Genomic DNA, 27343 nt, shown 5'->3' on the forward strand with positions numbered 1-27343 from the left:
TATTCTGCCCCTTTTTTGGCATCTAGCATCTACTTTTCTTATTTCAACTATTTATAATTTTTGAAATATTAAGCTTTTTGTGTTATTTTCTCCTAGACAATGTTCAAATTTTTGAAAACTTCAGCATCTTTGAACTTCGGCCACTTCAGAATACTTTCAGCTATAGACTTCTGTAGCGTTAACGCCATAATTTAGAATTTACTTTCGTTGAAATGGGGCACGAGTCCTCTGGGAGGAAAACAATGAATTACTTCATTGCCAAATTTATCAATCTCATATCGGAAGCCATAACTTCTCGATTCAATGGATCTCTAGTCTCTACGTCAAAAGAATACAACAGGACAACAACTGGGTGTAAATATAGGAGTTTATTAACTAAACTATTATCTACAGAGTAAATGCAAGGTGTAATAATCATAAAGATGAAAATAATAATGAAATAAGCAGTGTGATGAGTTGGCAATGGTGGGAGAGAATATGTTATGGCTATACACTGTGGCTATACAGCTAATGATACGTCTACGAATGATATTTGATTATTAAATATTGCTATATTTCAACATCAACCCAGTCATGAGCAGAGTGTTAAGACCGGCCTACTGTGAGTTGCGCTGTAGCTGAAGACCCTCGGCTGGAACCACAGGTGGCTGTGGTTGCCGTGGTAACCCCGGAGACACGGGATCTAGGTGGATTCTCCTGGAGGCCGTGTCCCGTTATCACGATGACGGATTCTGCCGGTGTCTCAGCGGTTCAGCTCTGGTGGAGTTTGCTGGGAGACTCTCTGTCTCGGGCACTCTTGATTTCTGCTCGGCTTCTCTGCAGGCGGTCGTGCAGATGTTTTCTGCTGGTGTCTCTTGTGGGTTGATGCGAAATAAACTCTAATGCACTTTGGCTGGATAAAAGTGTGTGTACTCTATCCCAGTTTAAATTTTCTCCCTTCCCTGTCTGTGGCCACAGCTGCTAATCCTACAGCTCCTTTTTTTTGTGTTCCTGATATTCATTTATACATGGGACAAATTATAACTTGAGGCACTTATATTTTCCATTGTTGTTTTTTCTTTCTCTCAACTTTAATAAATTGTTGTTGTTTTTATATAATGACCTTTTAAATAAATTTGTAATCTTGGGGGAAATCCTTGTCTCAGTCCACAGATACCTTATTGATACAGATGACAAAAGAGGGACTAACTGTTACTGAGGTATTAAAGGGGGTCAGTAGTACCCAAGTTTTTAGTTAAATCCAGGCCTTGCCATGGCCCGGCCACATTCTGGCATTGTTGGCAGGATGCAGTGACAGATTTTGGTGGGTTTGAGACAAGGATTATTATTAGAGTTAATAGAGTTATTCTAGATATTTTTTTGTTTGTTTGTTTGTTTTTGGTGGGGGAGTTATTTGTATGCAGCTTTAAACCAAAAGAAAGCAGTGTGCATATTGAGGGACTTGCCGAGTGCTGTGCCGACTTGCCCTAGGTCCTCACGACTAAGTTGGACTGTTCAATTAACTTGGTCCTTATTGACTTTCTCAACTAAGCCATGGCCAGTGAGCTGTAAGAATTGACAGACTTGGTTCAGCAGCTGCGTGCTGAAAAGGAGCAGTTACTGCAGGAGCGAGCAGCAGCCACCTCACTCCCTTTGGGTTCAGGCCCTGGACATCTGGTTGGTTCTCAAAACTCTGTTCCCAATGACTCCCTCCCTGTTGAGTGTTTGCTTTATATCCCTAGGGAACGAAAATGCCCAACCTTTAGGGGAACATATGGTATCCCAGTGGAGGATTGGGTTGAGGAAATGAGGGCCACGATAAGAGCTAGGCAGTTGATATCTGTTGATCAAGCTTATTTTATTTTTGACCATCGAGAGGGGGAGGCAAAAGATGAGATTAGGTACAGACCTAGAGCAGAAAGGGAGGACACTAAGGAAATTTTGTCTATTCTACAAGATCTGTATGGCCGTTCTAAGTCTTGTGTTTCCCTACAACAGAGTTTCTTTTCTAGGAGGCAGTTATAAGGAGAGTCCCTTCAAGAGTTTTCACAGGCGTTGTGTTATCTCATGGCGAAGGTTAAACGTTGTGCCCCAAGAGTAATGCGTGATGCCCCTATTCTTCTTAGGGACCAGTTTGTGGAGCATGTTTTTGACTCTGATCTTCACAGGGAGTTAAAGCATGTAGTACGACAGCACCCTGATTACAACCTCCTGGATGTTCATTGCCAAAAACCAGGTCACTATGCCAGGGAGTGCCATAATGAACGTGTTGATTTCCAGCAGCCCAGGGCCCCACCTCCTACAGCAGCAGCCTCTGTGTCCCAGGATGCAGGTAACTCCTCTTGGTTCCTCACATCAGGAGGGCAGGACACAGGCTCAGATGCACAGAGATCAGATGCTCAGATCATTGCCTTTAATATGGTAGTACCATGCCCCAAGGTAACTGTTAGTCTGGGAGATGTACCTGTTAACCTCCTATTAGACACAGGTTTGATGGTTACAACCATTTTAGAAAGCTTATTTCTCCAGCATTTCCATCATGCCCCAAGGTCCTGCCGCTGCCTTCTGTTGCGTGCTGCCAATGAGCTAGAAATACCCTTTGGGGGCTATGTCGAGCTGGATGTGACAGTTTTTGGCAAGGTCATACCACAGCGAGGTGTTCTGATTGTTAAAGATCCGCCAGGCCAAACACCCCCCTCGGGTTTTCCCGGTGTCTTGGGTATGAATGTAATAAGAGAGTGCTATTATCAGTTGTTTGGTCAACAATGTTTGAACCTTTTTGACCTCCTCATTGTGCAGCAGGCAGTTCACAGACGCTTCCCATCCAACCTGATAGAAGTTGGGAGGATTGGACAAGAAGAACGGGATGAACTGCCCAAATCCAGGTGGGCAAAGCTTGTAGAGTACCCAAGATATTTATATGTAATTTTTACATACAACTCATGATAATTACATGGATGTTGCAATGGCTTACCTGCTAACAATTGTCTTTTTCACTAAAACCAAAAATTCCCAGGCTATCAATCTGTACGTTATAATAATGATTTTTTTTGTGTTTATTTTAGATGGCAAAAGGTACACTGTTCAAAATGTCATCAGCGTGATTATGGATGGCAATTCAAGTGACATTGAGCAGTTAGGTGAAGATGAGGATGAGGATGATGGTGAGGAGGAGGAATGGACTCCTAATGCAATGCTTACTGAGGGAAACTCAGAAAGTAGTGATGAGGAAGACTTCAGAGATGAAACTGTCAAACAGACTAGCACAGAATTAGAGGGCCCACGACAACAACAACAACAACAGCACAGAGCACAACAACAAAGTAGCCAGCAAGGCGCAAAGAAAAAAGGAAAGAATACAGATGGAGAAAAGTAGATTATGAACCTCCAACTGTTGAATTTGAAGAATGTGTTGAGGAGGCCTTGGAAGACAGGTGTGAATGGACACCAAACAGTTTGTTACTGATGAAATGCTACAGGAAATTGCAGAACAAACAAACTTATACAGTGTACAGAGAGATGGAAAGTCAGTAAACACAACTGCTAAAGAAACTGAGCAGGTTCTGGGTATGTACATGTACATGGGGTTACTACAGATGCCCAATGTACGAGCCATTGCGAGATAAAAAAAAAAGCATCCCAAAGTTTGTGATGTAATGTTTCGAGACCAAATTCTGAAATTGCTGACACTGATTCACCTTCAGGACAAAAACCTTGATTTCTTCTGAAACAGATAAGACTGTCCTGTTGTATATATAAGTTGTTCACCAGTGCTGTGCCATGCAACAGAACTAAAAGCATTGTCTGGAAGGACTCATATACTGTATGCAGGAAAAACTTCGACAGTGGTCATGTGCATTGCTCCTCTGTTTGAAATATCTCAAAATGAATAACTTGATATGAGTACTTTTAGGCTTGCTATGGCGTGTACTAGTTTGTTCAGTAATGTTTTCTTCTCATGAACAAAAGTATGCATAGATTGTGGAGCTATTTAAATGTGGTCTAATGTTTGAATGCATCTTTCCTACAGAAAGTTTACAGGATAAGTTTACATGAACAGCTTTATGGCCTGCTGCAGAGTACTGTAGCATTTTGCACATTAAGCGTACTAATACGTCGTACCACAAATGTTGGAAATGTAAAGTCTTTGTCTCTGTGACGACAGAAATTTTTTTTATGTTCTTTTTTCCTACCTCAAGGCAAAATAAAAAGGTTGTAAAAGGTTCCTGTTTGAAAAAAACAGAACCAGAACAACTGAAATATTTCAAATGCAATGAGCAATATTTAATTTTGTTGCTAAAATAAACATTGTTGTGGTCAATAAATTGCCATCAATTCCTTATGAATCAAATATGAAAAATATCATATATGCAAATTATTTCATAAAAAACATTTTCTGATTTTTTCAAAAGATCCAATGAAGACATACATTTCAAAAACTTTGAATTTTCTGATGTTTTTCATGTGTCAGGCTTTAAGTGTAGATTAGTGGGCTAAAATTCATTTTATTTTATTTAATTCCTTCCTGAATATATATTAAACCTCTTGCGTCGAGAGACACTCACCACTCTTTGTCTGTTGGTTGGCTTGAGAAGCAGCCATTCAATGTCCAGAGTGGGATCATCACCCACCAAGAATTGATGGTGGCAGGGCAGTGTGGCATTGTTTCCAACAACCCTTTTCATCTCCATCTGGCCGTATGTCGTCGGCACACCCAGCACCACTGTAGAGAGACAAGCCAGTTCAAGATTACACTTGACCATATCAGATAATTAATATGAATAGAGTTGTATGGTCCACGTATAAATCATGGATAGAAGGAAAATGGTTCAAGAGATCTTTTCAGGTAGTGGTTTCAGAAAATTGATTTATAGATCAGTTGTGGTGAGGTAATTGCGCCCTTGTTGCAGTTCGCTTAACCTGTGCAACGGGAACACAAAGCACTCCAGGTTCGCTCCACATTTTGTCATTGTACATGCAAACGTCTACTACACCTCTTTCTTACACACACCTCACTTTATGATATAATGATAGCACATAGGTTAATCATAATGCAGAAGTAGGCCTATTGTAGTCAGTTGAATTTAATCTTTATTAAATGATAGCATCACAGTGTGTCACAGACAAATATAGCAGCAGACATCTTTTTCCAAGTGAAAACTACCCATAATCCAAAGCAGTCAAGGAACTATAGTATAATAAGGAACTATAGTGTGAACACAAAGAAGACTGAGAAACTATCAGAGTTGATGTGGACCATGAAGAAAACCTCTTTCGAATGAACTTTCTAATAAAGTAAAAGTGAAAGTGAGGCATTTGATTATCCTGTTTAAATCTGTAGTCATATTATATTGTGGATCAACAACAAAGTTGAATAAAATCATACAAGTGAGCAAGCCACATGTTGAAGATATTCATAAGAGGACACAATGAATGCACAGTTCAGGAGATTAAACTATTGTGAATGTGATTGGAGGACATTTCACCAATGAATTGTTCAATGACCAATTGTGACTTTTCAAGTTAAAAGAATTAGCCCTAACCCTAAGCCAGGTTCATCACTTTTTTGTTTTTAAAAGTTATTTTTGGCCTGCCTCTAACAAAAGTCTGGTACATTCTGGAGTTGAAAGTAAATGGTGGGTCCCAGATGGAGGCTGTGAACTATGTGAGAGACAAAAAAATAATATATAGCATAACTCCAGCTGTGTGTCCCTGTAGCTCAACTGGTAAACGCATGCTTAGGGTTTAGTCTTTGCCCCAGTGGCCTTGGTTCAAGTCTGGCTTGTGGTCCTTTGCTGCGTATCACCTTCTTTTTCTCTCTGTCCAATCTTGTTTTCTCACTATGACTGTAATAAAGGTAAAAGCCTGAAAGAATAACTTTAAAAAAGATAGTCTGTTTCTTCTAACTATCACTCTGATTGATCATTTTACAGTAAATATAGAATACAGAGGCATTCACACTATTGTTATTCAAATCTGATTTATGTGCCTGCAATGCAATAGCATTGCAATAGCATTGCAGGCGCATTGTACCAAGCTCCTGTATCCACATTTTTGGTTCTAGAAAAAACCAAAGCCAGATATGCAGTGCACGAAGGTCTTGTGCCTGTCATGGTCTGGTCATGTTTCTCATAGGAGTTACCGTTTTATCACAAATAGCAGTTGTTTGAGAGGCTCGCCGAACCAAAATCACACCCAGATCTATGTCAGCTGTGTCTTCCAGCTAGACAGCTAGAACTTAACCCTGCTGTCTAACTTCAGGCACATCTCCACTTGCTAACTGGAGCTGCCTGCGAACTCTAACTGCCATCCCTGAAAAGTTTCTTCAAAAAAAGTTACACAAACTATTTTTAGATCCCACAATTTCCAATTCATTGACTATTTTTATATCGAAAATGTAGAATTCTTTTTCATCCTGTATCACCCAGTTCTTGTCTCATTCTGATATCTTTTACAATTTTTGAAGAGTACCCTCAACCTCTACCATTGACTGCAATACAAATTCAGGAGCAAGTGTTACTGGGAAGAAATGGGCAAAGATGATTCTGATCGGAAAATTAAACTGATTAATTCTTAATCTTTTAACTCAGGTATGAGAGCAACTCTAAGGTAAATCAACATGGTGTATTTGCGTGTACTTGTGTATGTGTGTTGATGTTTGGTTCTTTACGTATGTGTAAATGTCTTTCTATAACAGTGAGGACAATTTTGGTTAACAACCATTATTGTGAGGCATTCACACTATTGTTAGTCAAACCTGTATTATTATGTGCTGCAATGCAATAGTATTGAAGGCATATATTTAGTGTGAATGCTTCAGCATTGTAGCGTACATACCTGGCCTGGCATCAGTCACAAGCCATTAAAAAAGTTGATTTGATTTGATTTGATCATTTTATTTCGAATGTGTGAAAGAAAGAAAAAAAGAAAAAACAAAAACAAACATAAAAAAAGAAAGCACAATGGTCTCACTGAAAACAGTGAACTTACACACTGTGTATGTTTATCATTTTGTGTAAAATGTAACTATAGCACAGAGCATCTCTGTTCAAGTCTCTTAGTACTTGGGACAGTTACAGGGTTGTACTGCATTAAGAAATATGGTAGAACATAAAAAAAAAACCTTTATGAGGTCTTACTATAAAGATTGAATGTTTTAGTAGGTACCAATAGTATGTTGTGTTCGTGGACATTATGTTTTCAGGTGGAGGCAGAATTTGTGAGGATCACTACTGTTCCCCAATGTCTCAAATTTCCTTGCACAACTTGACCAACACACTGCCCAGCTCATCAAAGTGTTCAAGAAGAAAGGAGGCTCTGCAGGGAGGGAAATTAGCATAATTTTGGCCCCAGTCGCACAGGTACATTTTGCTGTTCGGCTCTTCCTCCAACTGGATGCTTGCAGACTCTTAACGAAAGGGCAGATGCTCAAGAACAAACTGTATGAATGAACTAACCATTGAATGTTCTATGGAAAAGGAAAAATTCTATTTTTGGCCAAAACTGAATAAAATTAGTACCTGTTTGAAAGTAGCAGAGTCAGGAAAAACTACACTTCATAAAAATAAGCCATAATTTTGCAATCTTTTGGAAAATTGCTATCTTAAGTGAAAAATGGTAGTCTAGCTAAGTGAAAAGTAAAAGGATGTTGAATTGAGAGACCATGTCGCACCAAAATTGTTGACAACTAAATTGACATTTTTTGAAAGCTTCTGTTCAGAGGCTGCACGCTGGGATAGGACAGCCCCCACCCCCACGTTGGAAGCATCCACCTCGTACGACAAACTGGCACTCAGGATCTGGCACTCGAAGGATGGGGGCTGAGGTGAACCAGGCCTCGAGGATGAGGAAGGCCTCATCGGCGGATGGGGTCCAGCAGAAGGACACCTTGGAGGAGGAAAGGGCCGTGAGGGGGGCAGCAATACTGCTGTAGTTGTGTATGAACCTTTGCCGGATCCATCTACATGCTGCATTGAGCCATGATGTACCCGAAGAAGGAGACGATAGAGGCGTGGAACAGAGTGAGTTTCCGATGGGTATAGTATATTTAAGTTTACTACACAGGACAATAGTCGCTTGGGGTTTGGGGTGGACCCGGGGGCCAGGGCTGGAGAGTTGTGAGTCAGGTGCGTGGAGCAAGGTGACTGAACTTGCACACACTGGGGAAATTCACCGGGAAGCAACGGTACCATTAGGGAGCGGGCTGGAGACGTAGTCGAGGGTGCAAGAAGATAGGAACCAGGTGAGCAGTCAGCGGGGCAGACACACCAGGAAGGAGTAAGGAGTGCAGGTGGGTAATCGTAGTCAGACGAATGATCAGGAAACCAGCAGGGAAGTATTCACAAGACGACCACTGCGACGTCGGAGCTGGATAACACCAAACAGCCACAGGCAGACAGGAACCAGGAAGAGCACAGGCAGAACTCGTGGTCAGGGACAGAAGGCTGAGGCGTTTACTGGGGCAGAGAAGAGGCAGGATGGTCAGGGACTAACAGAGTCAATACCAAGAAGTCAGTCCAGGGAAGAATGCTGGAAAGTCTCACATGGGTACAAAGAACAATCTGGCAATGACTGAATGAACCGGGGATACATATATACTGGCTTAATGAGTGATAAGATGCAGCTGGGAGCCCATGGTGGAGCTGATGAGGTAGGTGTGGCTGGCTGGTGGGAGTGAGACGCAGGCGGGGTAGATGGAAAATTACTAAAGCCGCAGAAGAAGGCAGAGCAGGCTGTGACAACAAATGGCAAAGTCATGAAATGTTAATTTCCTGACTATTACAGTTGTACAGTAAATGACTGCTGATGATCACATCTGAAGGCATCTCCCCTCAATCCAACAAGGTGTATCATTACCATTTAGTTATGTTACATCTTCCATTTCTGTGCACCATTTCTGATTAGTGACTGCAGCCAGTCTCCTGTGGTACTCATCAGATCTGGACCTCTTTGATTTGGCCTTTGATGCCACCTTCTTTTATTGATAACATTGTTGTCTTGAGATTAAGACAATACACTTAACTGTCAAGTAAATGTCAGTGTAAGAATATATTTAAGTGCCTATATCAAACATCTTTGTTCTTCAAAATCGATTAATTAAACTCTAACCTTCAGCACACCTCTACTGGTATAAAGATTTTGTTTTATTGTGCTTAACAAAACTTGCTTCACTGGGAACAATGTTCTGCTGTCACCAGAAAAGTCCACTACGTTCCTAAAACTCTTGAAAACACGACACGAAAGAGATTAAGGACGACAACAATTGAACAAGCGATCACATCACAGGAAGCTGACAACCTTGAAATGGCCTCTGATCATGATTGATAGATAGTATGAACCATTCACACAAGGCTCCTTTGTCTCTCTCACACATACACACAAGCTACTGACACAAATTGAAATGAAAACATTGAACTTGAAACATAAATCACAACAAAATCAGACCTTCATTTGCCTTTGTAGGAAAAAAATCCCCTCATTCAGAGCCTTTCTGAAACCTTAACAAAACAGAACCTCTCACTGTGTTTCTGTGACTTCTGATTGTATGTAATTAATCTATCCCTTCACTAATTATGTGATCTGGCAGCAGAGCCAGCTGTAAGGTCTGCTTAGAATTCAGACGCTTTTAATGAGGACAGCCGTGACATGTCAGTGTCACACTGACATCACCATCATAACTGCAATCATCACCATAGCTGTTTCCCCATTGGTTCACCAGACTTAGTCACAGCCTCGTCACTGTCTTGTCATGCAACTCAACAAGAATTTGTCCTTGGTCAGGGGTCACCAAGACAGTAAGGGAACTGCCTTCACTGACAGGATAGGCTGACATGATGAACCTGCATCAGGTTTGATGATAATATCGGAGGGAGAAGGATATTTTGAATGCATGATTATTCCTAAATAATTCTTAATCACAGGGTTAAAGATATCCACATCTCCATAAGGAATTGGGTTGTCTTCATATAGAAATGTTTTTAAATGTGCCCGACCTGCATACACAATGATGAACAGCAGTGTGTAGGTGCTAAGAACTTGTCTAGGTTTACGCAGAATTTAGTAGTGTCTAAAACAGACCAAAGTCAAACTTACAGGAGGAGTGGACATGACTGCAGTGCTGCTCGCTTTCAATCACAACACAGATGATTTGGGGTGGACTGGATAAAACCCACAGTGATATTACCAACCGTTATTTTTGACCCGGCATAGAATATTAACATTCTATATTGATTTCTAAATTAAATTTGGAAATGACCATCGCATCGACTTTGAGATCTCTAATCCAATAATGGCAATGGGCAAATCTAATTAATGTATGTAAACATTTTCAAGTAAAATCTAAATGTGAACCTCAAAATAATATGGCCCTTTTAACTGTAAATTACAGCTGACCTATTTAAGCACCAACCATACCTAATTTCTGTGAAACTGCTTCTCTCCCTGTGTTGTCAATTTGCATTCCAGTGTGGAGCAAACACAAGCGCTCAATCTGATTTGAATCCACCTGGAGAGGAGGAGGGAGTTTTCTCTCACAGGACTCGTGACTGTCAGGATGAATAATGTTAATGTGGGCTGAACACTCAGGAAGTCATTTGACATTGGCATAGTGGGTGGTGTGTTCATGAGCAGTTTGACATGAAGCGAGACCGGGCCTTCCTCCTCACTCATCATAATGAGCTGTACACAATATTCCGTAGATTACACCTTCTGAGCGAAACTGAGACAAGATTTTATAAATATCAAATGACTTTCAAGGACAATATCTTTCCATTTCTCTTCTGTTTGTATTTCAGCTGACAGTAATATGGCTGTGTCAGATTAAGGGTTTTCCATAAAATAATTTCTAATATGTGTCACATTTAGCAGTCAGCAATAGAATAAATGGTTTTTGAAACACTTCTATGCTAACTACTGAATATCGTCACCTTCCTAAAATAATGGCCTAAGTCATGTTTTGACAAAAATGTTTTTTTTGCCTAAATCACCCCCTCATGATGCTGGCCACCTCTGGTAAAATCGCCTGAATCCTCAGTTGAGGGGAACATGCAATTCTACCCCCGGTTGTATAATGGCCTATGTCAAAAGTGTGACTCTTTTGTTGAGTTTTTTGTGTTTCCTGAAAAACCTGAAAAAATGACTTAGGCCATTATTTTAAGAGGGTGTCGATATTTAGATTAAAGAGAAACTATTCAAAAGGATTTGTTATCCAGACAAAGATAATTTGGACAGATGATGCTCCCTTTCACTTGGATATAACTGACAGAGGACACACTTAGTGGGCTCAGTGGAACAACAGTGATTGAAGTTAAGTTTCATTTTGATTTTCCATTCTTCTTTATGGTCAATTCCGACAGTTAAACAACAGTCACCCATTTTTGTAATAAACAGTCTCAGCACATTTTAACAATTGAACAGCTTAAAACACCTAATTTTCTCTTTCTTTCCCTAGTTTTTTCTCCGATGTTGTCTCTCACCGTGTGTGGGTCTGTGACCCCAAGATCACAGTCTGCCTATTAGTGACCTCTGGTCTAGTGTGTATTTCGGGCAGCAGGGCAGTCTTTGTAGGACTGAATAAAAATAAACAGGCTTTGGATAAAAACTGTCAAGGATTTGCAAGGTAAGTTGGACCCAAATGCAGTCAACTCTTGGGAGACGGTGCAGGCAGGTTTATTAAATCAGAAATCAAGACGTGAACGTGACATGAACAGACATGAAGGCAACAGGACGTGAAAAACAAAAGAACTAAACAGACGAACCGACCAGACAAAGGGAGCACAAAGACTATATAGACACAGGAGGCAAGGTGATTACACACAGGTGAAACACATCAGGGCGGGGCAGACAATCACTACACAGAAACAAGACAGGAAGCGAATCACTGAGACACACAAGGAAACCTTATTACAAAATAAAACAGGAAGTGACAAAAACTCCAAAACAAAACTAACAAAAAGTGTGATTGATTGATTCGGGTCTGCACATGGAATTTATAGCAAGAAAGCAAGAAAAATACAGAATGTGGCCAAACCTATTCTTTGCTTGTACAGCTTGTACTACTCATTCATATGTAAAATATACATGGTGTTGGCAATTTCAAATTAAATTCTGTTATACCTTGAAGGTGGTTGGTAGTGTGAGTGGGAAGTAGGGACCAGCAGCAGGAGTTGTTAAACTATATATTATTCAGGCCAGCCACACAAAATGACAAAGAACGTATATCAGAGCAGAACTTCTGCAGGAGAAAATAAAAAACAAAAATTAAATTGTGGAGAAGTCCTCTCTGTCCACACTGCACTGACCCTCCTCCATTGTCCATGAGAGAGAAAATACAGACCATGCCGTGTGCTGTTTCCACACACATTTTATCCCCTGTCACCTGCTGTCTATGGCCAATCAGGAAGGCCTCTGTAATGATGGTCAGTTCCACACAGGTGGCAACAATCAGTCAGTTGGTGCTCCGGATGTACCTCAGCAAAAATACATATTAATCAAAATATCAAATCAAGACATATCGTGGACATGAATAAACAAGCAAACATCCCCCTCTATGGAACAAACCAATACCCAAAGAAGCATTATCTGAAGCCAGAAGCAGTACTCTTCCTATTTCCAAAGTTCAGGTCATGGAGGGAGGAGGCTCCATGACAAATTCACATTGTTAGAATGGCTGGTCCAAAGCTCCTGTTTCAACAGGAACTATGGCTGTTAATATCCATTAAAAGACTTAAATAAAATCTTTTGGCGTTTTTCAGACAACTTTTCAAGTGTTCATACTCTGTGTAAAGGTAAAGAATATTCTGCCATTGACCACAACCAGTATCTGACCTTTCTCATGTATTGTTTAGACTCAGCAGGATGCCTGGAGGATTTGTTTATTCATTTGCAACTGCATTATGAACCCTGCCCTCTCTTTTCTCCTCCTCCTCACACCAGCTTGAGCCCATCATCCTCAAACCTCTCATCCACCTGTCCCTTTTGCAATCCTTCTTCCCCTCCCTCCTCCTTCTCTCTGACACTGTGTTGAGTTATAGGCTCATGAATCGCTCCGTTTCAAAGTCTCAGCATTTCTCACTTGGCCTGCGGACCCTTCTTTATTACTGCGAACTCTCGTCAGTAAATTCGATCACCCACCTCTCGACTAGTGTGTGATTCATTTCTCATCTCTAGCAAAGATCAATCTAAAGGCTGACAATAATTCGATAAAAAGGAATTCTGTGGAGGAAAATGTGTTCGCAAAATGATTCAATAATCTCTTTGAAAACTGCAGATGTTTGTCTCTTTCTCGCTCTGTCTCTTACACACACAAACACACACACACACACACACACACACACACACACACACACACACACACACACACACACACACACACACAAACACACACTAATGAAAACTAATTTTGCATTTTGATTTTTCCTCTCCTCTCTCTGTCCTAACCTCCCAGGCTGCATTGCAACATCAAGTGTGACTGCTGGTTCAGTGCAACCCAGTGACAGATAACAATGTCTGAATAATGTCGGGTCAGCTATATGCTGTTGTCTGCATGCTGCACTAGATAAAAGGAGAATAGTTTTCAATCAAGGCTACATATATAGCACTCCGCATTTATCTGTGAACAAACAAGCCTTAGTCCAAAAGGCAGAAGCCCGAGAATTCTCTCAAATAACGACTTGAGAAATGAGAATGAGAGCAGCCGTAATACCACAGTGTAATCCACATAGTCCGTCTTTGACTGTGGACTAATGTCTTATAATATTGATTAGAAATTCATAAATGAATGAACATTTTGTTTATGTTCATGCTGCATTACTGCAATCACTGGATGCCTCATAGAAACAAATCTGTGGCTGCTAACATAAACAGACTGTGATTGAGGAGAGCAGTGAACTATGCAGAGCATCTTTTCAGATTAATAATTTTGAAATACTGATCATTTTGTCTGACCTTTTTACAGTGGTAGTCAATGGAGAGAATGTTCAAATCCTTGAAACCATTCTCCTCTTTGAACCTCAACTAATTCGCCATCCTTTTAGCTAGAGACTTAATTTAATCTTTAAATTGGCCCCAAGACATTCAGCTATTTAAATTGAATTAAACTTTTTGATATCTTGTACAGTTTTTCATTGATCACAGTTTTAGTTTTATGCTTTTTTCTGATCACTCTGGAGTTTATAATGGGTGTGTATTGCATGGAATGTTGCAACCCCTGAGCGCGGATGGACAAATAGAGTTGATGCAGGTCAGCTAATTAGACAAACTCGGTGACATTTGGCAGTCTTTATGCCTCCGCGTTGCCAACAGCCAGAGCCGGAGACATATTGATTTAAGGATGTCCGCCCATCCGTAAGGACAAGTGTCCCATTATTGTGGACACGATATCTCAGTTACGCCTTGAGAACATGACAGAACTTCAAATTTGGGACAATTGTTCACTTAGACTCACAGATTAACAGATTGGATTTTGGGGGTCAAAGGTCAAAATTCAAGGGTGTGCTAACCTAAAAAAACAGAGTTTTGGCTTTGTGAAAAATAATATCTCCAGAACACCTTGAGGGAACTTCATCAAATGTGGTACAAATATTTACTTTGACTCATGTATGAACTAATAAGATTTTGGTGAACAAAGGTCAAAGATCAAGGTCACGGTGTCCTCACAAATCATGATTTTGGCCTCACGAATGCAATATCTCAAGATTTCTTCAAGGGAATCCCTTCAAATATTGCAGAAATATCCATTTGCACTCCCATATGAAGTGATTTGACTTTGGTGGTCAAAACTCAATTTGTTTTTATTCAAATGTTGAGTAGAACCTTTTTTATTGCCCACTGACTTTTAGCACAATCTGAAACAAATATTTAAAAGAAATAAAAAAATAAAATAAAATATACATTAACATTTGCAATAGGCCATCTGGTTGTAAACCTGTAGTGCATCAACTTAAACATAAATTGCTATTAACTCTTCATGAATCTAAAAGTGCAAAAATGTAAAATTTGTACTTTATTATGTACATCAGGTTTAAACTTTAAGGTGCACTATGTAGTGTCGGAAAATATTCAAACTCACAAAGTTTTCATTATCTTGATATGTTAATTTTCCCTTTCTAATATTTATTTGATAAATTTCCATGATTGAATAAACAAAGCCGTCCTTCAGTGGGAAAAAAGTCCCCTGAACACTGAAGCTGGAGAGGTGGCTTCTTAAAATGTTCCTTTGAGGACAGTTTGTTTATTCAGTCACGAAAATGTAGCAATGAAGAATTTTCTCTTCTGAGTAAAATTTCTTCCCAAACCTTAAAATAGTTCACCTATAAAAACTATATGTCACAAACAGCTTATAAACTGTTAATACAACAATGTTTTAACAATATTAAAATGTAAAATGATTACATTAACAAGTACAAAGGCTGAAAACCATTTGAGTAGCGCAGCAACTTGAACAACAGTTGAACAATAGTCAACATGGACAATGACATATTCTTGTTGTGGACCATGCTCTGACCAAGTGAGCCACCAGAATCAACCACTTTTTTAGTTACACGTATATCATCAGGTCATTTTTGAGAGTCTGCAGCCTGGGTGACAGTTTACAGTCATCCAGACCAAGTAAGATTTTCTGTGTGAATTCAAAAGTGTTGATCAGTCCTTTGGGATAGCTGAGATGTAGTACGTAGATCAGGCCGAACATTACCAGGAAAGCATCAGCAAGTCTGGGGAGGTTGACCACCACATCACCTTCTAGGACGATGGAGATTTTCACTGGGTGGTAGTGAACTGGACTTGTGGCATTGTCGCTCACAGTTGTAAGGAGGGCCACTGATGTATCTCTCAGATCTGGCTCATCCATATCATCCTGAAAGAATGAAAGGGAGATCACATCTACCTAAAAAAACATAGGCACTAAGGCTGTGGCAATTTTGTTAACAGCTGATTGTCATAAAAAAAAAAAAACACTGAGTACACAAGTCTTATAGACCCCTGTTCATTCTGCTGCTTTGTGCACTCTATCACTGAGACCACTGCTAGGCTAATGATGGCCATTTGATTTTCTTTGCAATGAAACCGATTATTTACAAAAAATGCCCTTGTGGGCACAAAAAGACACTTCAGGTTTCAAAACATCTCGCCCAATGTTTGCAATTGAAACACTGACACATTTACAGAAATATTAATGTGTGTTGTCCTCATACATAAATAAATGAAAATGAAAAATGGGTTAGTATACAGTACAATGGGCCTGATACTTCTTTACTGGGACTTACCACACGTTTTGAAAAATCCAGTGACTTCCTCACGCAGATACACAGGAAGGGCATGGAGAACAGTAGAACGCCTTATGTGGACATCATGTAATTCCTAAGGAGTTAAAATTGTGTAAATACTGTGACAAGTTTACTAAGCAAACCCAAACAATCCCAACCAATTTGCCACCACAATGATATCTGCACATAAATCCACTGATAACCTACTGACTTATCTGGTGCAGTCAGAGAAATGGCAAAACCATAGACTATGGAGTGGAGCAATTGTGGAATTCAAAAGCTTATTTTAATCATTAAACTTAACTCCTTATTGATTTATGAAAAAGTGGGACTGTATTATTGAATTCAGATTGCAGGTGGATAGACAGGCTTGCCTGTGTGGCTGACAGCTCGTAGGACCGAAGATGATCTACATACCAGGAGTCATAATCACAACAGAGAAAAGAAACATTATGATTTACAAGGTAGATCTGTGCTAGTCTGCAAAATTTAGACAGCCCCCCACTGACTCCAACTGACACAAACATTCCAATGGTATAGTCTGTGCCATCAATGGTCACCTTTGATGTATGGTAGACTGTGTCACTAGTTGTTTGTCCTCTAATGTGAGCGTGAACTACTTCTGGTAGAGCTGAAACCAAAACAGGGTCAACCCTGGATGTTTGTGTTTTTGGCTTGAATAATTATGGTGCATCAAGGTGATATGCCATCATGTGTTGGTGTCTGATTGCTAGTATCTTCAAAATATTTTTGAAGTTTTGAGCATCATGCACCACTCTCTTGAAGAAGCGATGTTTGGCCTCAAATCGCATGGTCCAAACATGCGCTAGGGGCCCAAAGCACTTAACTAAGGTGGGATAATGCTCCACATAGTGATGTTTAGGACGAAGCCTATACTCAGGGAAAGCCTCTTGCAGTATCTGTCTGTGGTCGCTGATTTTGCAAACAAAACAGTCCAAGGTTTCATCAATAAAAGATGGGCACAATGCTAATTCCACCACCTCTTTTAATTCCATCAAAACCTCCCATGCAGCATTACCCTCATCTGTCACAGTCTGCTCCGAGCCTCTGCCCCTCTCCAGCTATGCTGCTCAGCCACATCCCTCATCAGCCTAACTGCTTTCACCTGCTGCTCGCACCTGCTCACCATCTCCAATCAAGCCAGTAGATATGCAGCTTCACTCCACTCACTCTTTGCCAGATTGTCTTCGCTCTCATGCCTGACTCTCCAGCACTCGTTCCCAGACTGCTTACCTGGTATCGACCCGACTTGCCTCCGACCACGTCTCAGCCCCGGTGAATCCACCAGCCTTCTGTCCCTGACTACAAGTATTGCCTGCCTGTTTTCTGTTCCTTGTCTGCCTGTAGCTGGTTGGCACTCAGCCTGTTCCTGCTTCACCAAGAGACACACCTTGTCAGCTTCACCTCACCAGCTCACCTCCTCTGGTGACGTCAGCCCCACCGACTCCGTCTCAAGGTCTGGATCCACACCCCACCATACTCACCTGAATCAGGTTCTCTGCTGCCATCCTCGGGTTAGCTGTGTACCTGTTTTGATCTGCTGAATAAAGACTGTTTCCAGACTAAAACCTGGTTCACTTGTGCTGCTATTGGGTTCTCTCCATACCCGTTGCACCTCTGCTACTTTACTGCCTCCAAGTAACGGAAGTAGTCTGAGCAGAGTGGCATTTTCATGCCCATTGCTTCCTATTGTTCCCCGAGTCATGAATGTTTTGGGAATTGGATGAGGTTCATTTACTTTCAGTGTGCTGATATGGGAATGATGTGATCCTTTGGTTCAAATACTCTAAACTGAAGTACTTAAGACGAATCATTTCTTTAATTGCAAAGAGCAAGTTCAACTGGAATGATTCCTTCCAAAAGATCATGTAGTAGATCTGGCAGAAAACCTGTGATGGGGTAGAAGTAATGAAGTGACATGTGCAGAACACAATCACCTTTAACCCCAAATTGGCTGCTCAAACTCTCATCTTTGAGGATATTTTGTACATGAAGGTCATGACTGGCTTTGGTTCTCTGAACAAACTCTTCCTTTTTGACCTCAGTTGCTTGAACCTGTTCACTTGTGGTCATACATAATCTGCTCTGAATGACTCCAAAAAGCCACTGTTGGGACTCATCATTCAAGAGACCAGATGTTTCTTTGCTCCAGTGGACAAAGGAACTCACACCCCCACAGCTGCTCACTGTTCACACTTGGGATGACCCTTCCCCCCCCACGGACCTAACTGGCCAGCCAGTGTGGGTCAGTGTGTGACATGTGACCCCCAAGGGTGTCACCAAACAAAACCAGATCTCCTTCTTCTCTTCTCTCTCCCTTCTCTTCTTGGCTTGCTCTGGAGAGCAGCTCCTGCTCTCTCCTCTCGACTCTGCATCTTTAGAAATAAAGAAGCTGCATTAAGTTTGAGCTGATTTTTTAGTTTCAAAGTATCACACTGCTCATCATCTTCTTTTTCTGTGCTCTGAACTGGACACTCATCATACAAATCACCAGTGACATCGGACCTAGTGGCTTGGAGATTGTGAGTATGCTCATAGACAATGTCATTACAAAAGTCTGATGCAAGACTCGCTTGGTGCAGTCTACTCTTATGGGAATTAAATTAAGAGTATACATTTGTGCTATAGTTACAATCTTTGTATGGGCATACCACTGTTTCATACTTTTTTAAGTGTGCTCTTATGTGTCTGAGGAGTACAGACTCAGAAAAAAGTTGCTGAAATGTGCATAAAGGGCACAGATTCCTGAATCTGCCCTGCACTGCTGCTATGTTCTGGATTATGGTATCTTGTCAAATGAGTACTCAGTGCACTAAGTGTCTGAAATGTACACATGCAATCATCATGGAGGCATGGCTGTGGACTAATTCTTGAAAAGTGGCTGTGCTGCAGTCTACAGTGTTTAAATAAATATGTTGTAGTGGTGAAAAAAGCTGAACACAACTTACTGTGACAAGTCATATTCGGGGCAGCAACCTGAAAACATAAAAAAAAGATTTTTTCAGAATTAACCAAAACTGCAGTCATATTCCTCATACTAGTAAAGTGCAACTAAATATACTAACATTGATTAAAACAAAGCAGATGTATAAGCTACTTGTTAGATTGTTCAATCTGCAAAATCACTTGTAACAAAAAAAATCTAATAAGTGGCAATATAGTGTCCCACTCAGAATTCCTTTCAGCAGAGGCGCATGGATCAATGCCGTTGTGGGCGTGAATTTGCACAAAGATGTGAGGAATAAAGTTGACTAAGCAGTTCTCATAAAGGCTCACATTACTTCATGTAGAACAGTCCCAAGGCTTGGTTTTATAAATGATACAGTATGTGTTATGTTAACACTGCTACACAACTGTTTCACAACAAATGAAACAGTACCTCCAGGAATTTGCTAATTTCACTTTCACATAAAACGATCAAATCAAACCATGGGGTGGGAAGGGGGTCGCTGACGGTACTGAGTCTCATATATGTTTGAGTTATGAATGCTTGCTCATTTAGTGATGTAGCATTTATCAGTACCTAACAAGTTAGCTATATAATGCTGATAGACAACCTAGGATCATTAACATATCTAATCATACAGGACAAGAGAGTTATCACTTATTCGTGGAGAGTGGTAAACAAAAAACATTTCGTCAAAACTCTATGTAGAAAGTTGAGCTGGCAGCAGCAGTACTGTAGCAGTCATGTGATGCTCAGCCGGGTAAGTTAAACTTGGGGAGAGATTTAGCGGTAACAATAGTGGGAGCTAATCAATGGCGCCAGAGATACAGTAGTACCTCAGGCAGCATCTGTATTGTTCACTGAAGCTAAGGAGCTAAAGGAAAGTGTGTAAGCGCTTGCAGATATCATGCGTGCACATTTATACTGTACAGCACTCCCTGGCGAAAATAAGCTCCCACACACATGAAACAAACACTGTGTCAATCAACAAGCATTTTTCCTTACACTTTGAACTAAACACTATCCTCACAGTTTTAGGTTACATAAATCTCCGCAAATTGCTAGTCTTATTTTGATTAAAGCCACTGCAAAATTATACATTTTTTAGTAATCACAAACAAAATGAATTCCATTTTATTTAACCAGTTCATTTCACTTACATGGGTTAAGCCAACATGGCTAAGGTATAACACCTGGTGCTATCGTTAGCATTCTGCTTTCACTCACAACGCTGACACAGCTCCAACACAGATTTTGAATTTTTCAACTATGTCCCGACTTTGCTTGTTGGCTTAATTGCTAACCTAACCGTTAGCTGTGTTACATGGCTAATGTGACTCACGTTGTCCGTTTAATAACACGTTGAACCTTCAAACAAACATTTAAACAAGTTTTATGTTGAATACTTACAATTAATCTGTTGGCGCGGAGAGTTAACGAACCTGTGCAGTCTCCGCTCTGCTCCACTGTCTGAAGAGGAAGTGCACGCAAATACTACAACATAAAATCGTGTAGATACTTCCGGTAGAGAAGAGAGACGAGTTTTACATGATTTCAACATCACTTTTTATACATGTTCCCAAATGTTCTCAAAAGCATAGAGTGAGTGGCTTGAGGACCACCCCCCCACCACCCTGTATGTATATATAAATATTTATATATTTGTATATATATAATATATAATATTCTAATATTAATCGTATCTTATTTACACATGTAATTAATTTATCCTTTAAAAATAAGACAAAAAAAATACATTTAAACTGTAGAGTTTTGAGTAACTATTAATTAATTTTTTAATATAGTGGTTACACACTCTGCAAAAAAGTTCACATTAATCAAAAATTATCAGTTTAATAAACACAAAAGAAGGAAAATGCTACTGGCACTCAACATTTTTAAGTTAGTAGAAATTTTAAGAAATTTTAAGTTTACACATTTTAAACTTTAAGTTTTAACATTTTACAATTAATTAATTTGAGCATTCGGGTTTACAGTGTTTAGCATTTAACAATCAAGCTCAGCTTCAGATTTTTCTCATCAGCCAGCAACGCAGTTTTGCTTAAGCTTGGGCACAAGCAGCTATCCCACCGCAATTTTTCGGGAAATAGCATTGTCTAGTTAGTGCCACGGGTGCTCAGCTCCGAGGAACTCCTCTACAGCTAGAATAGCTGAGAGGAGTGCCTCGGGGCAGAGGGCTTATTATTCCACCAAATTTTGGTGCGTAACTCGTCCCGCAGCTTTGAGAAAACCCTGGTAATATATACATCAAAACGTGCGTCTTGATCCCGAAAGAGGTGCTATGACTTTTGGTGTTAAAATTCAAATTTTTCCCAAAGTTATTCCCAAAATACTAGGAATAAATAATGCATTAGAAATGCATTGGAATTTTCTTTAAAAACCCACAAAATTTCACCTTTTTTCTACAAAATTGCACCTTTTTTCTGAGTCACCCAGCTCTCTCATACCTGCACGTAGAAATGTGATTCAAACTATAAAACGGAGGAAAACTTCTGCTCTCTCAAAAAGACAGGAACTGTTGTTACATAACATGTAAACTTTTCAAACTGTGAGCACTCAAAGGAGGAGTGGAAATCACTTTTTCTTCAAAGTTAGAGTGACAGCGTCAGTTGGCTAGAGTGCGTGAAGCAGTAAAAAATAACCTTTATTTTTATTTTTAACTCGAGCTCACGGCCAACCCGTAAAAAGGAGACAAATAATTCTTTCTCAAAATGTAGACATAGTTGTTGGGATTCATAAAATGTAACTTTTACAGGCAGGGTCTGCACAAAATTTAAACGGAGGTGCCAGCAATACCTGTCTCACTCTCAGCTTCCTCACTCATTTTAAGGAATATCTGAATAAAATAGAGACTGTAAAAAACTTCTGACTTCAGTGTCTGTCACGGTCTTTTCGGTTTTTGAAAAGAAGTAACTGTTTTCTCATAATTTGCAATTGTTTGAAGCCATGTAGAAGCCAAATTCTGGGCAGATTTTCACATTGCCATGGCAACGGCAGCTCCTGACCTGCGTGCGTGCGTGCTTGCGCCTAGTAAGATATTCCATTAATATGTCCCTGAGAAACTGGTCAGTGTGTCACTATAAGACAGCTGCCTGTGACTGAGATTGGGCCTTATATCAGACAAGAAAGAAGTGTATTTTATGTCACAATAAACAATTAATGTATCACATGGTTAGTCTTGGTCATACAACCTTTCTTTGAATCTTAAATAGCACCCAGCTAAGAAGAGTTTGACCATGATATGTGACATGTACAACAAACTTCCTGTCTGCCTGCAGCATCAAGCAACATAATGACACAGAAAGAATTTATCTGATGAAGCACTTCGACTTTGGAGTGTTTACAAGATAGTTTGTTAGAGTGAGTTTTTTTTCCTGGGCATGTACGTAAATGAGTATAAATATGCACATGCTGCTATTAATTGAAAATATGGCCATATAGATACATGTATTGGTATATAAACATAGAATATGTTGGTGTATTAATTGTGTTGGGTGTAAAACACAGTCTTGCTTTGATGTCCCTGATAAAACAACAGAGATTTACAGCATGTCAGATGTCAGAAGTGAAAGAGGGAGGAACTGTTCACAAAACCCATTTACACACATCTCTTCATGAGAAATTGGTGATTTGTTAATATAAATTTAATATATAATGAAATATGATGAACACAAAGAGAGTGGGAAACAATGAAAGAGAAAAAAAGATCTGAGCACACACTGAGATTCAATGAATTAGGTATATAATTATTTATACATATAACATATATGTATTTATACAAATGCATAATATAACAATTACACATACATGGAGTCTATTATTCACATATATGTGATATATGTCATTAATATATGTTGTGGCAGAAAGAGAATAAAAAAAACAAAGAGCAGCATAGCCCTTTACCTCCCAGAAGGAAAGGAAGGGGTAGGTAGGAGAGGAGATAAATGAGACACACCTTGTGAGCTGGGAGAAGGGAAAAAGTCTGACAAAGAGCAGCATGGAGGAGAGCAGAGAGGAGTGAGAGTGAAAAGGAGGAGATAATCTCAAGAAACCTAATCCAGTTTCTGGACATCTACCGAACCTCTTAAAGAATATGGGGAACTACATAAAAGTAAAAAGAGTGGCAGTAGTACAAAAGAACTGGCTGGATTTTCCTGGATCACCCTAAACAATCCTGGGCGGAGGAAGTGTGCTGATGCCGGAGTGTGTTTGGGAGGAAAGTTTGTCTGTCTTCCCTTGGATATGCTCGGAAGTTGTTCCCTGCCTAAGTGCTAAGTCTTTCGCCTGCAACTCTCCTGGCATGCCCTACTCTCTCCCTTTTAACCCTCAAACCCCTCAACCAAACTGAACCTACTACACTGCCCCTTTCCCTGCCTCTTTGGTCCAAATCACAAAAACACACACACACACACACACACACACACACACACACACATACACACACACACTGAACAGAACTGAACACAATTGACCTGAACACAACTGAACTGAACTGAACCCATTCACACTCATCAGCAGAAAACTCACAACAATCACTATACCAGAAACTATTTTGATTAAACTTAGGAACTGTATTTAAATGTGATTTATTTCTGATTCTTATATAGATATGGGATATATAATTGGATAAAAAGAGAGAAAAGAGAAAAAATAACTGAAAAAGATTTAATTTGGAATAAATACAGTTAAAAGACCCAGTGTTGGGGTCATTTGAAAGCCCTGACTAATAATGTCAATTTAATATACAGGTCATTGATGCCCTTCAATTAGGCGGTGAGGGAAAGGATGTGTAAGAACAGGACACTTGGAGGGAAACTTGAAGCAAAACCCTGATCACAGGAACCCTGGTGAAAATGAAAATCTGAGGAAGAGTTCTAGGCTGACAGGACTGACTGACTGACATTTTATACTTTTATTACCTTTCTCTTTTGTTCCCAGCCAAGTTTTCATTTTAGCTTAAAAATATCAGAATCCAATAACTACAAGTGAGTGTATGCCAGATGCTGTGGTTTATAACTTACAGGTAAGGACATAAGACCTTGAAATTGATGGACTTTGTGCTGCATCCCAGTAGAGATTATTTTTGATCCATTATATTAGGCCACAAATACAAGACTTGCATTTAATTTACAACTTCAAAGTAGACGTAGTTGCTTTTTGTTTTCAAGGCCAGACCCAAAGATCCTGGTAGAGTTTGGGTTATCTGCTGTATTGGTCCTGCTTTAAAGCAGAGCCAAAGTGTGAATGTACTTACAATTTTTTGAATGAAAACACCAATCTTTAAGTGATAGTTCCGGTTATTGGATGTGAGGTTGTGTGAGGTACTTATCTATAGTCAGTGTATTACCAGCAGTAGATTCAGATCAGTGCACTGCCAGTTTCGTGAAGCAGCAGGAGCATCTGCACAGAGTGATGAGCTGCAGGGCCATACAAAAAAATATGTATTTTAGTCACAGTAAAAAGCTAATATCAGTTGAAGTGTACATTTTATGTTGAATATTTTCACCACTTTGTCTTGCCGTCCAATAGCCCTTTCCTTTAGGACTACATTTTCTCAAATGTTGAACTACAGTATTCCTATGAACAAGTGCACCTACACTACACTTAGGTCTGTCTGACTTGAACAGCTGAGCTGCAGAGTAATACAGTGTAAGTTGTGCTTGTGTGTAGGAATATAGTGGTTCAATGGCTCTCAAACTTTAGTTCCAAAGGAAAGGGCTGTCTGACAGCAAGATAAAGTGGTGAAATATTCAAAATAAAATTTCAACTGTGCACCCAAAACATTCATGATTTTTGAACGTGAAGAAATTCACAGTTTTCAGCTGGCAACAGTAAAGTAATAAAATGAAGTAATAAAAGTCATGGGATTCACAATCATGGATTACCTGTGTATCTTTTTTCTTTTATATTTATCCTCCCAAAATACTCTTTTAGAATTATTTCCGTTGACATACAGTCATTTTAACATCGTCTTTAAATTGTCATATATGAGGCAATTTAAAGAGTTTTGGATTCCTGTTCCTTTCAGCATGACTCCTCTTTTCCAAAATCAGAGATGAAGTAAGAGTCAGGTGTAAATAATGAGCAAAGAAGTGCGGTCTTGAAGGTGTGTGGAATGCGTCTCTAATATGTGGGCATTTTTGTGTACTGTAATGTTTTTGGTCAGGGCTATAAATGTCACAAAAAATAATGAGGAATTATTTTGACAAATCCCAATCCTATATCTTTGGAGGATATAGGAAGAGGAATAATTTGTTGCATTATATGCTTGGAGCACCAGAATGTCATTCAATCAGAGGATGACCGGGATCCAAGCAGACCTCACGGGATGGGGTTATCCATTGAGGTGAGGAGAATCAGAGATACTGCCAAAAATATGTTATGTTGTCAGATCTAGGGTGTTGCTGTTGAATTCAAAATCAGTCCTGGAATTTTCACCTTCAGTGAAAACGGTAAGCTGTAAAATAACAGTGGTATTGACAGTGATTGGAAGAATCAAAGAAAATGGTAAACTAATCAACAATAACTATAAAAAGGAAGGCTTCACCATATCACATGTTGAACATAACCAAGGCGGTGCATCCGTATTGTGTTTGTTTGCTAATTATGGCAGTGCATCCTTGTAGGTATGGTGAATTTTCATTGCAAATTAATTCCTAATGTATGGTATGTTGAATGTAATGTGCCTGTTATTACTCATAAATGTGACAGAATATTGTATGATATTAAAATCTTTTATTTGACTACCTAGAATCCTGAAATATATTTTCTATCAAAGGAAATATTTATCACTTTGTAACCCAGCAAAATGGAACTTCAGATGAGTAAGAAGATGATCAGGATCCAAGTGTGATTGACAGCCCTGTATAAGGGGTCAATAAATAGTTTGAGTATGAAAATGACGTGAATCATATGCTATGACTTATGGAAGATTTTGGAGTGACGTGTTAGACAGTGCTCTCCACCACCATCATCAAAACACCACAAGTTCATGTGTTCATCCTCCAGTAGAGATCAGAGACTTGGAGAATCGGTCTGTTCTGGAAGCACTTAGAGTTCACAGACTACCAGGAATTCAGGATTCATGAGGTGTGATTTTTGCCTTGTCCACAGATTCAGGATTTTGACCATTTACATGTGTTAGTGCATTAACACAATTATCACTTGCTTAAATCTCTGGAGTTTGTTCAAAGTCTAAGACATTTGGGAAGAACTGGGTCCTTTAACTTCTGTCATTGACATTGAATAGGCAATTAGTATTTCATTTGGTCTTTGGAGTGAGAATTGGAATGGGACAAATGAAGACTTAAAGGAATTAGATTTATCAGAGATGCACATTTAGAAATTATTTTCTTATCTGTTTTGTACAAGTAAGTTCCCATAGTGAACAGAAAACAACGGAAAGCCAAGAAGAATCAAGTGATGGTGACATCTGTGAGGATAATTGACATGACAAAGAACAAACATGCAATGAAATTGAGAAAACACCCAGCAATAAAAGGCATGTACAACCTCTAGGAACAGTGTCACAATACAGTGAGAAAGAACTACATGAACAAAGAAGAAAAGAGCATGAGCTGCTCCTTCTACCATTAAAATCAAAACATCGATTGGAAGAAGCAATCGAGAACATACTTAGTCACACTCAGTGTTAACCACTAAATATCACTTTTACAAAAACAAAGTGATTACAAGGACTATATTCTTGTCAAGCATTTTTGTTGAGATTGTACTATCTTGATGGAAGCTAGAGGTGAAAGTTACAGAAGTTGCTGTAAAGAGGTGGATGCAAAGGAGAACATAAAATCAGAAAACTTTCATTGTTCTCCCTCTTGAAGCACAACTATGCAACATTATTGCACGGCACAAATTATCGCAATTGACAGGTGATAACCAGGCTAAATTAAATCCCGACTCAATTGATGACATATGTGATGGTCTTCTCTACAAGAAAGCCTGGAAAACTTTAACACCTCGAAATGATTGTCACAACTTTTCAATCACCTTTTGCTGTGATGGTATACCTTTATCCAAATCCTCTTCAGAGTCTATATGGCCCCTGTTGTGCACTCTAAACGAACTTCTGCCCCATCTGAAATCAGACCACATCATG

General features: G+C 39.6%; 1 protein-coding gene across 2 annotated transcripts in view; it reads right to left on the reverse strand.

Moving 5' to 3' along the window:
* Positions 1-27343, reverse strand: part of LOC130182796 (CXADR-like membrane protein) — a 49997-nt gene that overhangs the window by 15167 nt on the left and 7487 nt on the right. Inside the window, exons 2-3 of one of the 2 annotated variants that reach the window (XM_056397945.1) lie at positions 24578-24647; positions 4545-4702 (exon numbers count right to left, since the gene is read on the reverse strand). In XM_056397945.1, coding sequence (XP_056253920.1) covers positions 4545-4670 — 126 coding nt within the window. In that variant the 5' untranslated portion in view covers positions 4671-4702; positions 24578-24647. The remainder of the gene's footprint in view (positions 1-4544; positions 4703-24577; positions 24648-27343) is intronic. The other variant, XM_056397944.1, reaches the window with a different exon arrangement.

This window comes from Seriola aureovittata, chromosome 15 (genome assembly GCF_021018895.1).
Source record: "Seriola aureovittata isolate HTS-2021-v1 ecotype China chromosome 15, ASM2101889v1, whole genome shotgun sequence".
Taxonomy (NCBI): Eukaryota; Metazoa; Chordata; class Actinopteri; order Carangiformes; family Carangidae; genus Seriola; species Seriola aureovittata.